Source organism: Crocuta crocuta, unplaced genomic scaffold (genome assembly GCF_008692635.1).
Source record: "Crocuta crocuta isolate KB4526 unplaced genomic scaffold, BGI_CrCroc_1.0 scaffold62, whole genome shotgun sequence".
NCBI lineage: Eukaryota > Metazoa > Chordata > Mammalia > Carnivora > Hyaenidae > Crocuta > Crocuta crocuta.
Window position 1 is genome coordinate 3,429,633 of NW_027529173.1, and position 13,805 is coordinate 3,443,437.

The 13,805-nt window shown below is 33.5% G+C and overlaps 1 protein-coding gene across 1 annotated transcript in view; it reads right to left on the reverse strand.

Annotated features, from left to right (window-relative positions):
• The window catches only part of HDAC9 (histone deacetylase 9), a 908,040-nt gene that overhangs the window by 54,472 nt on the left and 839,763 nt on the right, over positions 1-13,805 (reverse strand). Inside the window, exon 25 of the mRNA XM_077757662.1 lies at positions 8,982-9,115. Coding sequence (XP_077613788.1) covers positions 8,982-9,115 — 134 coding nt within the window. The remainder of the gene's footprint in view (positions 1-8,981; positions 9,116-13,805) is intronic.

The window sequence follows — 13,805 nt, forward strand, 5'->3', positions numbered from 1 at the left end:
TATAGCAAAAAATAATAATTTCAGTCATCATTTACTGGAAGTTTTAGTCCCTATACATCCATATGGTCATGTTTAAGATTGGCCAATGACATATTTACCCTTTCCTCTATCTCAAGCCTGGTCTTTTTAAAATGCAGAAAAAGGGTATAGAAAAGGTTTGAGAATAGGTCTCAAACTTAGGATTAGGGTACATTGTTCTAGTGTCACTAATTGCTCTATGAAAACAATCTACTCGATCTCTAGGGATAGCTCCTATGATAAAATGACCATAGACATCCCTGTCAAAAGGTCTGGCAGTGGAAGGAAGGTACGAAACATACCATTTAGCTTTTCAGTAAATTCAGACATATTAAGAAAACCATGTAACTCCACACAACTGACTTCAATATGTTCTGAAAGAGTCCTCTCTTAAAGAAAGAGATAAAAAAAAAATATTTCATTCTCATTGGTAATCCTCCCTTGGAAGAATAAAGTAGGCCAAGTATAGCGATTACCAGCACATAGAAATAGAATCTCATTTGAATGAATGTGCTCAAAGAGAGCCAGTGAAATCCATAATTTCCTTTCACATAGTTGGAAAAATAGTTGGCTTTTGCAACTGGGTAACATTTCTTTCTGGGCAGGTCAATCATCCATGGAGCCACAATCCACAACCTACTGTGATTTTCTGCACATCTGGCATAAGCCTTTATAATGTAAATATTAAAACCAGTCTACTTCTCTAAAATGTTTCCATATTTAAAATCAAACAAGTAAGTTGTGACTATAGGTGAATATGCAAACTATGTTTTCTGGTAGGCATAGGGCAGCTCAACATTAACTGATAAACTCCTTTAGTGCCATATATACACCAAAACACCCAACACTATTTTTGACATTATTTGCTCATAGAAAGCTCAGAAAGATTCTAATATTTAGAAAATTTTAGATACTCTGAAATATATGTGATCTGAAATAGCATGCACTAATAAGAACACTAATCATTAGACAGCTACATCTTTTGGGTTATCGTCCTATCTAAAATTATACAACAGAGAAAAGACTTACAGAGTGCTCAACCTTTCTTTCTGTATTTTCCTTAAAATAAAAAAGTACCTATTTATCTCAATAAATATGTCAGAATAAATATGTCACAATGATTGAGCTGAAGCACTGCAGACTTGTATGATAATGATGACAAAAAAACTTACATGTTCATTATGCAGGTGAGAAAATAGTTTTTTCCCCTTCATAAATACTACAGGCAAAAGCATAAGTTACTGTTAAAAATAATATACATGACAGATTAAAAAATGATTTTGTATATGTTTATTTCTTAAGTAGTCATTTTGCAAGTTCAGGGAAGAAATTAAAACCTAAAACAGTCTTAACACTTGCAAACATTCACTATAAATAAAAACAATTGGTAACATTAAGGAATACATACAAACTTTGAAGTATTTGTTGACTTGCAATTAATTAGTTCAAAAGTTTGCCATAATCTGCAAGTGAACCTAATGGTAATGTGATCTGATGTCTACAGACTAATCAGAAAAACATGTTGCAATTTAGTCACATAATGTGAAAGAAAAAAATCATGTTTGGCAATGCAAATTCAAGTTCAAATTTTGGATTTAATGCATTCTGGCTACATGACTTTGAAAGGATTTCTCCAACCTGTTTGACTCATTATCACCATCTGTATGATGGAAATAATATCTATCTCTTAGCCTAGAGAATTCATAAATGGTAACAAAAACTTTGTCAAAATTTTTAAAACTCTAGATCAAAAGGTGACAGAGGAGACTTCTAAATTTCCCATCATTCCATGGATGCATCAAATATACATCTATACATGAAACAATTCCCTCTGAGAGAAATCCAGACACTAGCTGAGTGACTCCTATACATTAACCAAATGACAAAATACCCTGTAAAAATGGGTAGGAAAGACTGAGCTACACCTTCACCATAAACTCTGTACAACACAGCACCATACAATTGGGAGGGAACTCCAAGTCCCAGCTCTTCCTGAGAAGTGAGTTGTTTGGACCATGCATCCAAAACTCCAACTTTTAAGGTTCCCACCTACAGAATGGGGTCTCCAAACACATAGCTCTGAATGCTAACATTAGGGCTTGTGTTTATGAGTCCCATAGGATTATGACAAACATATAACATTTCTCAGGTGTGGGAGAACAGCTATACCCCAAGGCTCAGCACAAAGGGAGCAGGCAAAAAATTCTCCATCTCCCAGTCTTCCTTGGAAATATCTTGACCACACACTTAATAAGTTGCTACCTGAGGAATCTGACTTCTAATTAGCATGCATCAGTGTGCTGACTGTGATTCTCTGTAGAGCCTAAAAATGATGGTTAGGCATTTTTCCTGACTTCTCTCTCTGGTTCCCTCCAGCAACAAAACCAAGTAACCAGTATCTCTCTGGAAGGAGTCTATTCACACATCTAGCACCCTAACTTTTATGGCTCTCACCCAAATAATGGGCCCCTAAATCACATAGCTCTGATAGCCAAGAGGACATGTGTTCATGAGTCTCTCAGGACTAGAGCAAACAAAGAAGCAGTTTTCAAACAGGCACAGGAGCACTGCCCATCTCCACCCCCATGACTCTGCACAGAAGGAGCAAGCAAAAATGTTCATTTCACAGTGTCTCCCTGGAGGGGGTTTGACTACACAATTTCCCAACTTCTACCTATGGATCCAGCTTCTATTTAGCCTAAATGTAGGTGCTGACTATGATTCTCACCTTAGGGACACTGACAGATCTTGGCATACCCTCAACTGCTGGGAACCACTAACAACAAAGACTGTGGATTCAACAATCACAAAGGCTTAAGAAGTAACCAGGAGCTTGGACTGAGCTGATTGATGAAATTCATCTCCTATTAAGAGACCAGTTTGCCATGACTAGGAGAGGTGGATGTTTTACCTAATGTGCAAAAACCAACAGAGTTAAGGAAAATAAAGAAACAATGGGATATATTCTAAACAAAGGAAGACAAATCTCCAGAAACTGATCCTAACGAAATGGACATAAGATTTACTCCACAGAGTATTCAAAATAACAGCTGTGAAGATGGTAATTGAGGTCAGGAGAGCAACACATGAACAAAGTGATCATAGAAGTGAAAAATTCAAAGAACTGTTCAAGAGGAGACCAGCTCAAACGGAAGAAAAGATCAGTGAACTCAAAGATAGGTCAGTGAAACTCATCCAGTCAAAACAGCAAAAAGAAAAAAAGAATGAAAACAGTAAAGATAGCTTAAAGGACTTATGGAACACCATCAAGCAAATCAACATACACATTATAGGAGTTCCATAAGGAGAAGAGAAAGGGTCAGAAAGCTTATTTGAAGAAATAGTGGTTAAAAACTATCCTTACCTGGGGAGAGAAAAAGACATTCAAATACAGATATCCCAAAGAGTATCAAATTAGATGGTACTAAAGAGACCACTACTAAGTCATAAGAAGTTGTCAAAAGTTAAAAACAAAGAGAGAATCTTAAAAACAGCAAGAGAAAAGCAACTTGTCAACATAGGGAGTCTCATTATGATTATTAGTGGATTTTTCAGCACAAAACTCAATGACCAGAAAGGAGTTTGGTGATATATTCTAAGTGCAGTAAGAAAAAACTGCTGACCAAGTATATTCTACCCAACACAACTGTCATTAAGAATTGAAGTATACAAATTTATAGACAAACAAAAACTGGAGTATTCATCACCACTAGATTGTCCTTACAAGATATGTTAAAGGGAGTTCTTCAAAGCTGAAATGAACGAATGCTAATTAGTAACATAAAAACATATGAAAGTATAAACCTCACTGATATAGGCAAACACATAATTAAATTCAAAATACTCAAATATTATAATGATAGTGGGATATAACTTAAAACTCTAGGGTAAAGGTTAAAAGAAAAAGTATTAAAATAGCTATAACTACAATACTTTGAAATAATACACAGTATAAAAAGGTATAAATTATGACATCAAAAACATAATCATGGGAGGGAAGTGTAAAAATGTTGAGTTTCTGTATACATTAGAGTTAGGATGTTACCAGCTTAAAATACACTATTATATGTATAAGAGTTTTGCAAGCCTCATGGTAACCACAAAGCAAAAGCCTACTGAAGTATGCAAAAGACAAAGAGTGAGAAATTAAAACATACCAGTATGGGAAGTCATCAATTCACAAAGAAACAGTAGGAAAAGAAGAAAGGAACTACAAAACTGCCAGAAAACAACAGATGGCAATAGTAAGACTGTATATATCAATTACTACTTTAAATTTATTGGACCAAATTCTTTAATCAAAAAGCACAGAGTGGTTGAATAAACACAAAATAAGACCTAACTATATGCTGCCTACGAGACAATCACTTTGGTTTTAAGTACACAGAGATTGAAGATGAAGAGATAGAGAAGATATTGCATGCCAGTGAAAATGAGAAGAAAGCGGGGGTAGTTTGCTTGTATCAGAAAAAAATAAACTGCAAACTAAAAACTGTAATAAGAGACAAGGTCATTATATGATGACAAAGGTCAATTCATCAAGAGTATGTAACAACTGTAAATATTTATGCATGTCACATAGAAGCACTAAGTTTATAAAGCACATATTAACAGATGGAAAGAAAGAAACGGGAGAAAATACAATGATATTAGGGGACTTTAATATCCCACTCTCAATAATGGGCAGATCAGCCAAACAGAAAATCAATAAGGAAACAATGGACTTAAATTACACTTTAGACCATGTGGACCCAAGAGCCATATACAAACATTTTATCCAAAAACAGCACCAAATACATTCTTCTCAAGCACATATGGAACATTCTCTAGGACAAATCATGTATTAGGCCATAAAACAGGTCTTAGCAAATTTTAAAAGACTGAAATCATCCCAAGTATCTTTCCTGACCACATGGCATAAAACTAGAAATCAATGAGAAGAAAAATGGAAAACTCAAAAATATGTGGTAATTTAACCACACGCTCCTGAACAACAAATGGTTCAAATAAGTCAAGAGAGAAATTAAGAAAAAAATCTTGAGACAAAAGAAAATGGAAATACAATATACCAAAACTTAGGGGATATAGCAAAAGTAGTTCTAAGAGGGATATTTATAATGACTAAAGATTACATCAGTAAAAAAAGAGAGATCTCAACAGATAACCTATCTTTATACTTCAAGGAACTAGAAAAAAGAGAATAAACTAAGTTCGTTAATAGAAGGAAAGAAATAATAAAGATTAAAGTAGAAATAAATGAATAAAAAATAATAGAAATAAGTCAATGAAACTAAAACCTGGTTTTAGGACAAGATAAAAAATCGATAAATCTTTAACTAGAATAAGAAAAAAAGAAAAAAGTCTCAATTAATAAAATCAGATTTGAAAAGCAAGACTTGACAACTGATAACACAGAAATCCAAAGGATCATAAAAACTACTATGAACAATTATACATCAGTGACTTAGATAACTAGAAGAAATGCATAAATTGCTAGAAACATAAAACACATGAAGACAGATATCTGAACAAACAGAAAATATGAACAGACCAATAATTAGTAAGGAGAGTGAATCAGCAATCAAAAACCTCCTAACAAAGAAAATACAGAATCAGACTGGCTTCATTGATAACAAAGAGGTCATTATACCAGATATTAGAGAACTAATATCAATCCTTCTCAAACTCATCCAAAAACTGATTCAGAGGGAACATGCCTAAACTCATTTCAGGAGGCCAGCATTTCCCTGATACCAAAGCCAGTAAAGAACACTACAGAGAAAGAAATTACAGGCCAATATCTTCAATGAACATAGATGCAAAAACTCTCAACAAAATATTAGCAAACTGAATTCAACATTACATTAAAAGGAGCATACAACAGGATCAGGTGGGATTTACTCCAGGATCTGAGAATTGCTTAACATACATAAATCAACTAATGTCATACATTACTGTAACAAAATGAAAGATAAAAGTCATATGATCATTTCAATACATGCAGGGAAAGCATTTAACAAAATTCAACATCCTTTCATGATTAAAAATGCTCAATAAATTCGGTATAGAAGGAACATACCTCAACATAATAAATGCTATATATAACAAGCCCACAGCTAACATCACACTCTAAGATCAAGAAAAGACAAGGATGCCCACTTTTGCTACTTTTATTCAACATAATATTGTAACTATGAGCTAGAGCAAATAAGCAAGAAAAAGAAATAAAAGGCATCTGAATTGGAAAGGAGTAAGTAAAACTGTCTCTACTCACAGATGACATAATATATTTGGAAAACCCTAAACATTCTACCACAAAACTATCAGAATAAACAAATTCAGTAAAGTGTCAGGATGCAAATCAATATTAAAAATCAGATTTTATATATTAACAATGAACTATCTGAAGAAGACATACAACAGTCCCATTTATGATGGTATCATAAATAATAAAACAGAGATAAATGTATCCAAGGAAGTTAAAGGTCTATACATCAAAAACTGTAAGATATTGATGAAAGAAATTGAAGAAAACACAAATAAATGGAAAGATATCCCATGCTCATGGATGAGAAGAGTTAATATTATTAAAATGTTCATATTGCCCAAAGCAATCTATAGATTCCACGAAATCCTTATAGAAAGGCATTCTTTACAGTAATAGAAAAAAAAAAAGTCCTAAAACTCATATGAAGTCACAAAGACCCCAAACAGATGAAGAAATCTTGAGAAAGAATAATAATGCTGGAGTCATTACACTTCTTAATTTCAAATATACTGTAAGTAATCAATGCTACTAGCATTAGAAACAGACACACAGATTAATGGAACAGAAGAGAGGGCCCAAAGTAAAGTCATGCCCATGGTAAACTGATCTTTAACAAAAGATCTAGGAATATACAGTGGGAAAGGAATAGTCTTTTCAATATATGGTGTTGGTAAAACTGAATGGCCATACACAAAAGAATAAAACAGGACCCCTATCTTATATCATACATAAAATCAATTTAAAATCAATTAAAAACTTAAACGTAAGACATGAAACGATAAAACTCTCAGGAGAAAAACGTGGGGTAATCTCCTTGACGGTGGACTTGGTAATGGCTTTTTTGGATCTGACATCAAAAGTAAAGGCAACAGAAGGAAGTAAAAGTTGAAAAGCTTCTGCTCAGTAAGGGTGAATAAAATGAAAAGGTAACCTATGGAATGCGAGAAAATATTTGCACACCATGTGCCCATGGTGCCCAATAAAAGGTTAATATCTAAAATAAACAAAGAACTTATACAAGTCAATATCAAAAAAAAAAACAAAAACAAAGTCAAAACCCCAAATAAATCATCTAAAATGGGGAAAGGATCCTAGTAGATGGTTTTTCCAAAGAAGGCATATAAATAAATGGCCAACATGTACATGAAGAGGTGCTCAATAGTAATCATCAGGAAAATGCAAATCAAAACCACAATGAGATATTACCTCATGAATTAACAAAAAGAAAAGAGTTAATGCTGATGAGGATGTAAAGAACAGAGAACCTCTGTGCACTGTTGTTGGGAAGGTAAGATGTACAGCCACTATGGGAAACAGTAGGAGGAGATTCTTCAAGAAACTAAAACTACCACATGATCCAGCAAACTCACTGCTGAGTATATATCCAAAAGAAATAAAATCACTACTCCAATGTTTAATGTGGAATTATTTAACAATAGTCAAGGCATAAAAACAACCTTAATGTCCATAAACAGATTAGTGGAAAAAGAAAACGTGGCATTTATTATGTATGTTCTATATACAATAGATTATTATTTAATTTTTTAAAAAGAAGACAATTTTTTTGTCATTTTTTACAACATGGATAAAACTGGAGGGCATTACACTAGGTGAAATAAGTTGGATGGAGAAAAAAACCTTGTATGGTATCACTTACATAGATCTCCCCCCAGCCCAAAAAAGTAGTTGAGCCCACAGGGTCAGAGTAGAACAGTGGTTGCCAGGGGCTGGAGGGGTGGAGAGAACAGGAAGAGGTTAGTAAAAGGTTTTAAACTTTCAGTTATGAGATGAGAAAGGACTGAGGATCTACTGTATTACATGATGATTACAGTTCATAGTAATGTATTATATAATTAAAATTTGCTAAGAAAGTAGAACTTCAGTGTTCTCACCAAGAAAACAAAAACAAAAAGTAAGTATGTGAGGTAATGCATGCGTTAAATTAATTTCACGGAGGGAATCGCTTCACAGCGTATACATATATCGAGTCATCACGTTGTATACTTTAAAAGCATTACAATTTTATTTGACAATTTTCAGCTAAATAAAGCTGAAAAAAATTTAAAAGCTTTATTTTCTCACTTGAACTAACATAATCCTATGGAAAACTTCAAGAGAAATTTTCTTTGAGTTATTTGTTTTTCAGTAAATATTAACTGGGTCAGTATACAAAGCATTTCCCTACCCAAGGGTTATTTTTACTTTAAATTTTTTTAATGTTTAAGTGTTTTTGAGACAGAAAAAGAGAGAGAGAGACAGAGAGAGAGAGTCAGAGCATGAGTGAGGAAGAGGTAGAGAGAGAGAAAAATGTAGAATCCAAAACATCTCCAGGCTCTGAGCTGTCAGCATAGAGCCCAAAGTGAGGCTCAAACCCACAAACCATGAGATCATGACCTGAGCTAAAGTTGGACGCTCAGCCAACTGAGCCACCCAGGTGCCCCTATTTTTACTTATTTATTGAGCTTGCAAATAACTGATTGATGGAATCTGATTGATGGAAGAGCCATGTGAATTAACTGGACAGAAGTTATACCATATAACAGGAGTACATGTAAACTTTTGAAAGTTTACCTTCTTAAAATTGTAAGAGGAACATTGTACTTTCTGATTACCTGAGATTAAAAAAATTAAAAATATGTCTGCATGCATTCCTAGTCCTTTACCCCTACCCTAGGATACTTTTAATTATTTTTACCTCATTTCCTAGAAGAGCATTTACACAGGCTTCAGATGCATCGCAGATGGCTGTGAGATCATGTCCTCCTTCTAGAGCCAACACCACATGTCCATCAGCCAACGTCATCAATTGCTTCGTCAAATGACCAAAGCCTACCATAACACAAACATTTCAAAGTATTAACTCAAAAAAGAATATTACTAGAATCTAATATTGACTGAGCATTTATTCTGTGTATGTCGTTTCGCAGCACTTTCCATGGGCTAACTCATTTACTACTTATAATAATTTGATAAATTAGGTGTTATTATTATCTATATTTTACATATGAGGGAATCAAAATCCAAGATCCCACAGCTAGAAAGTACCACAACCAAAATTTACCTCAATCAGTCTGGTTCCTCACCAGTGCACAGTACTGCTTTCACAACACATTCCATATGTATCTGAATAAAAATCTTGAATAGCATTTGGCAAGTGTAAATAAGGTCAACAATCTTATTTTCTGGACTTTTGTTTATTGTTCCATCATCTGCTTTTACTTTATTATAAAAGGAAATTTCTTACATATCACTTCAAATTAACTATCACATTAAATTTTATAGACATTCCTTTGATTATGAAAGAGTTAATAAATGTAAAAGAATAAATAACATCTCTATATATTATAAAGTATAATTATGTGTGAAACATCTGTTCACTCACTTTCCAGTTTACGGAAAATAATGTTAGTAATACTTTTGAAGCTTCTTGTGTACTTCTATTAACATGCCTCCTCCTCTGGGAAATCAGAACCACGAATTTGTGTTGATATTTCCTTTGCTTTTTTTGTGTGTATGTTTAAAAAAGATTTTTTTTACTTTATAAAAGTGTTTTTCTATTTTCACAACTTGGTCTTTTCATACAATATCCTGTTAGCTCATCTCTGTAGATAAATATAGCTACAGTTCTTTATTGTCCAGTAGGTAATATTATGGGTATATAAGAATTCATTTACCCAATCTCCTGATGACAGATATTTGAATTTTGTTATTACAGCACCCCAGTGATTTATTATTACAAACAATATCTCCATGAATGTTCTTATATCACTCTTGTGGTTCATGTATACAAGAGTGGAGTAAAATCTCTATGGCTTAAAATCTGCTAAAGAATAACCAGATTATTTGTAAAATTATATACTCAACCCCCACTCTGAGAACCAGTGTATTTAAGAATTCCAGTTCAGTCACATCTTTGCCAACATTTGGTATAATTTGCCAAGTAAGTGAATGAATCATCATATCTTATTGTGGTTTCATTCAGTTTTAGCAAGGACGTTTCTATTTCTACTTTGAATTTAAGTTTTTATTATAAATAGATGTTAAGTGTAATTATTTACACCATAATGAGATGTTTTTTCTCCTATGATTTTGTAGTGTTATAACATTAATACTATTAATATTAAGCCATCACTAAATTTATAAAGCAAAATAAACTTGGTTATGATGTAATTATCTTTTTTGTACATAGCTGGACTTGTTTTGCTAATGATTTGTTTAAGATTTTCTCACCTATGTTCATGAATGGGGTTAATATGCAATTTTCCATTCCTGTATTGACCATGATGAATTTTGATGTGGTTGGGACCCCCCTTGTCCATGATCTCATTCTAATAAGTTGGGTAGAAATCTTCTGTAGAACCATTTGAGTTTTGTGTTTTCTTTGAGGAAGATTTTTAACTACTGAAGAAACTTCTTTACTGATTATAGGGCTACTCATGCTTTCTATGTCTTCATAAGTTATTTTTCTAAAAAGTTTTCTTTAAGTGTTCAAATTTATTTAAAAAATGTTGTTTATTTATTATCCCTATTTTGGAATTAAATTAGATATATGTGATCACTGTCATTATATCCTCAATGTCTCATAAGGTTTCTTTCATATATTTTATATCTCTTTCTGTCCTGCATTATATGTATTTTAATTTTAGATATACCTTATAGCCTTTCTTTCTTCAGAGGTGTCTAATCCTGTTTAACATTTATATTGGTATTTTCATTTCAGTGATTTTGCTGTTCAATTTCAGATGTTCTATTTGGTTAGATTTCATAACCTCTTAGTTATTTTTATAGTTTCCTACTCTTTGCTCATTTCTTCCTTCTATTACTTTACCCATTATTATTATCATTATTATATATTCTGCATGTGTTATTCAAAGTCTTTAAGGCCTAGTCTTACTACTTATTGTTTCTGCTGATTCATCTTCATGATATCTTAATTCTCTTTCTCTTCTGTTTTTTGAGTATTTTTTTTTAATCCATATACATTGGAACTTCCTATGTGGGAAGTTTTTGAAGCCTGAATTGAATTTGATATTTATTTTTGAAACCTGGGTTGAGTGTGATTTTGCTTCTACTGGATGGCTGGGGTACTACCTGCTAGGATCAGTTTTAAATTCTTAGATTGCAGGGCTTCTGTTTTTAATGCATAGCTATTGTAGATGTGGACCCCAAAACGTGATTGCAAGTTCTCATGGAAAAATATTAGTTTTTTTACCCCTCTTTATTTCTTTTGAAACTTCCTCCATTATAGTCCTAACTAAGATAGACTTACAGTTTTATTCATCAGAATTTCCTCTTCTATTTACCCTTTTTCTTAGAGTTTGCCCTTTCTCATGCCTTCTTTTATGATACCTTTCCAATAAAAACCTCTCCCTTCATGGGCCCAAGACTTTGACTCCCTTTTCCAGTATGTAGTAGTCAATTAATGTTCAAACTCTATCCAGCTGGAGAATTTGGGATAGCCAATAGCTACAGGATTTGCTCACCTTCCTTCATCTTTTTGGAAATCATTCATAATTTTAAAAAGTAGTTTTGATATTTTCATGAAGTGTTTTGGGATGTGTAGACTCTCATAATGTCAAATCTGTCTCTCATTCAACATTAAAAAAATGTAACATTGTATCCAACCTGTCCAATTTCAAGGACAATTGCAAAAAAAAAATAAGATAAGTGAAAAGAAATAAAACCATATGTTCAATATGGCATTTCATCTTTAAAATTTGCTTTAAGGACTTGTAAGGAATAAAATTTTAGTTTAAAAATTTTTTTTGTTTTTGTTTATTTTTTACAGACAGAGAGAATACAAATAGGGGAGGGGCAGAGAGAGAAGGAGACAAAGAATCTGGAGCAGGCTCCAGGCTCTGAGTAAGCTGTCAGCACAGAGCCCAATGTGGGGCTCGAACCCACGAACTGTGAGATCATGACCTGAGCTGAAGTCGAATGTTCAATCGACTGAACCACCCAAGCGTCCCTAAAATTTTAGTTTTAAATCAATTATATTTTAAATAATTAACAGACTTTATTTTTTTAAAGCAGTTTGGGTTTAAAGAAAAGTTGAGCAGAAAGTACAGAGTGTTCACCTATACCAACCTACCTCCTTGCTATCATTTCCTCTATTACTAACATCTTGCAATAGTAGTGTGGTATATTTGCTACAACTGGGCTTCCCTCTGGGGGAGGGGAAGGGGGGAAAGAGTGGGGGAAAGGGGGAGAGGCAAACCATGAGAGACTCNACAGGCAAATAGGCAAATATTTCTGCTAATGATATTGTTAAGTATTCAGAACAGCTTTTCCTATAACCTAACCTAGGGCTATCGTGAGAGCATAAAAACACATAATAGTAAATCAAGCCAGTATGCCCTATCTTTCATACTAAAGGTTCCTAACAATTGAGAATTATCTAAAGCCATTACTGAGCAGATAAAATCACATGGATTTGGAAAAAAGAGAGAGAAGGAGAGAAAATCTCAAATCTGATTTAAGTTCACTTTTTCTCCTGGAAATAAAAAAAAAAAGTCCCATAAAATACCAACTTTAGATGGGATAGTAAAAAGTGGAAGGAAAGAATGGAATGAAGCTAATCTTTGATCTCTATCCAAATTCCTTTTTCTTTTACCTACAGGCTTTATTTCCATTCACATGTTACCCATGTGATTTTGAACCACATATTGAAGCAGCTGAACTTTTGAGTTAAGCATGCACAAAATATTCAAGATAAATAAAGAAATGAATTTCTACAAGGCCTGTGGCCTCTCTTTCAATCAAAGTAAAGAATTAAGTAGAACTGTTTAGCTTTGTTAGCCTGAGTTCTACTGTGTCCATTACTGCTGTACATATATATGAGGTGTTTAAGAAACCAAGGATGGCTGTTAATGTCAAGGTGTTATTTTTTAGGACAAGTGAGATGAAAGTTTCAGTGGCACACATGTGCGTGCGCGCACGTGTGTGTGTGTGTGTATTGTGTTTAACATTTTTAATAGGCATAATTGCAAGCTGCATTTAATAGTTTTCACTCATATCTTCACAAAAGGCACAAAAGCTCATCCTGCTTGTTACAACAAACTTAGCCTGAGTAGTTGAAAAATTATAGCAGAAACCATAGCCCACAAATTTTTTTCAAGGTGGTTAGAATGTCCTGAGTGTGAGGCCTTGTGGGAAAAAAGTGATCAAGTGGAAAAACACATCTCTATAACATGGTGCATCTTGGGCTCAAGCAATCACCAGATATGGTGATGGAAGTGAATTCTTAGGGTCCATATATGTCTTTAGCTTCTGGATTTTTTTTTTTTTTTTTTTTGCANACCTGTGGCTAGCAAGATGGGCAGGCTCAGGTTAGTCACTGAAATTGGTATATATTCCCTGAAAATCAGACTTGGCAGTCCTCCCTACTACTTTATTGCATTGACTAGGATGGAATTCTCTAAGAAATACTTTTTTTTCAAAGTGAAATTTGGCACCTTAAACTCTTTTGAGAAGAAATTCCAGAATGAGGCATTAATAAGATACTAACACTAATATACTC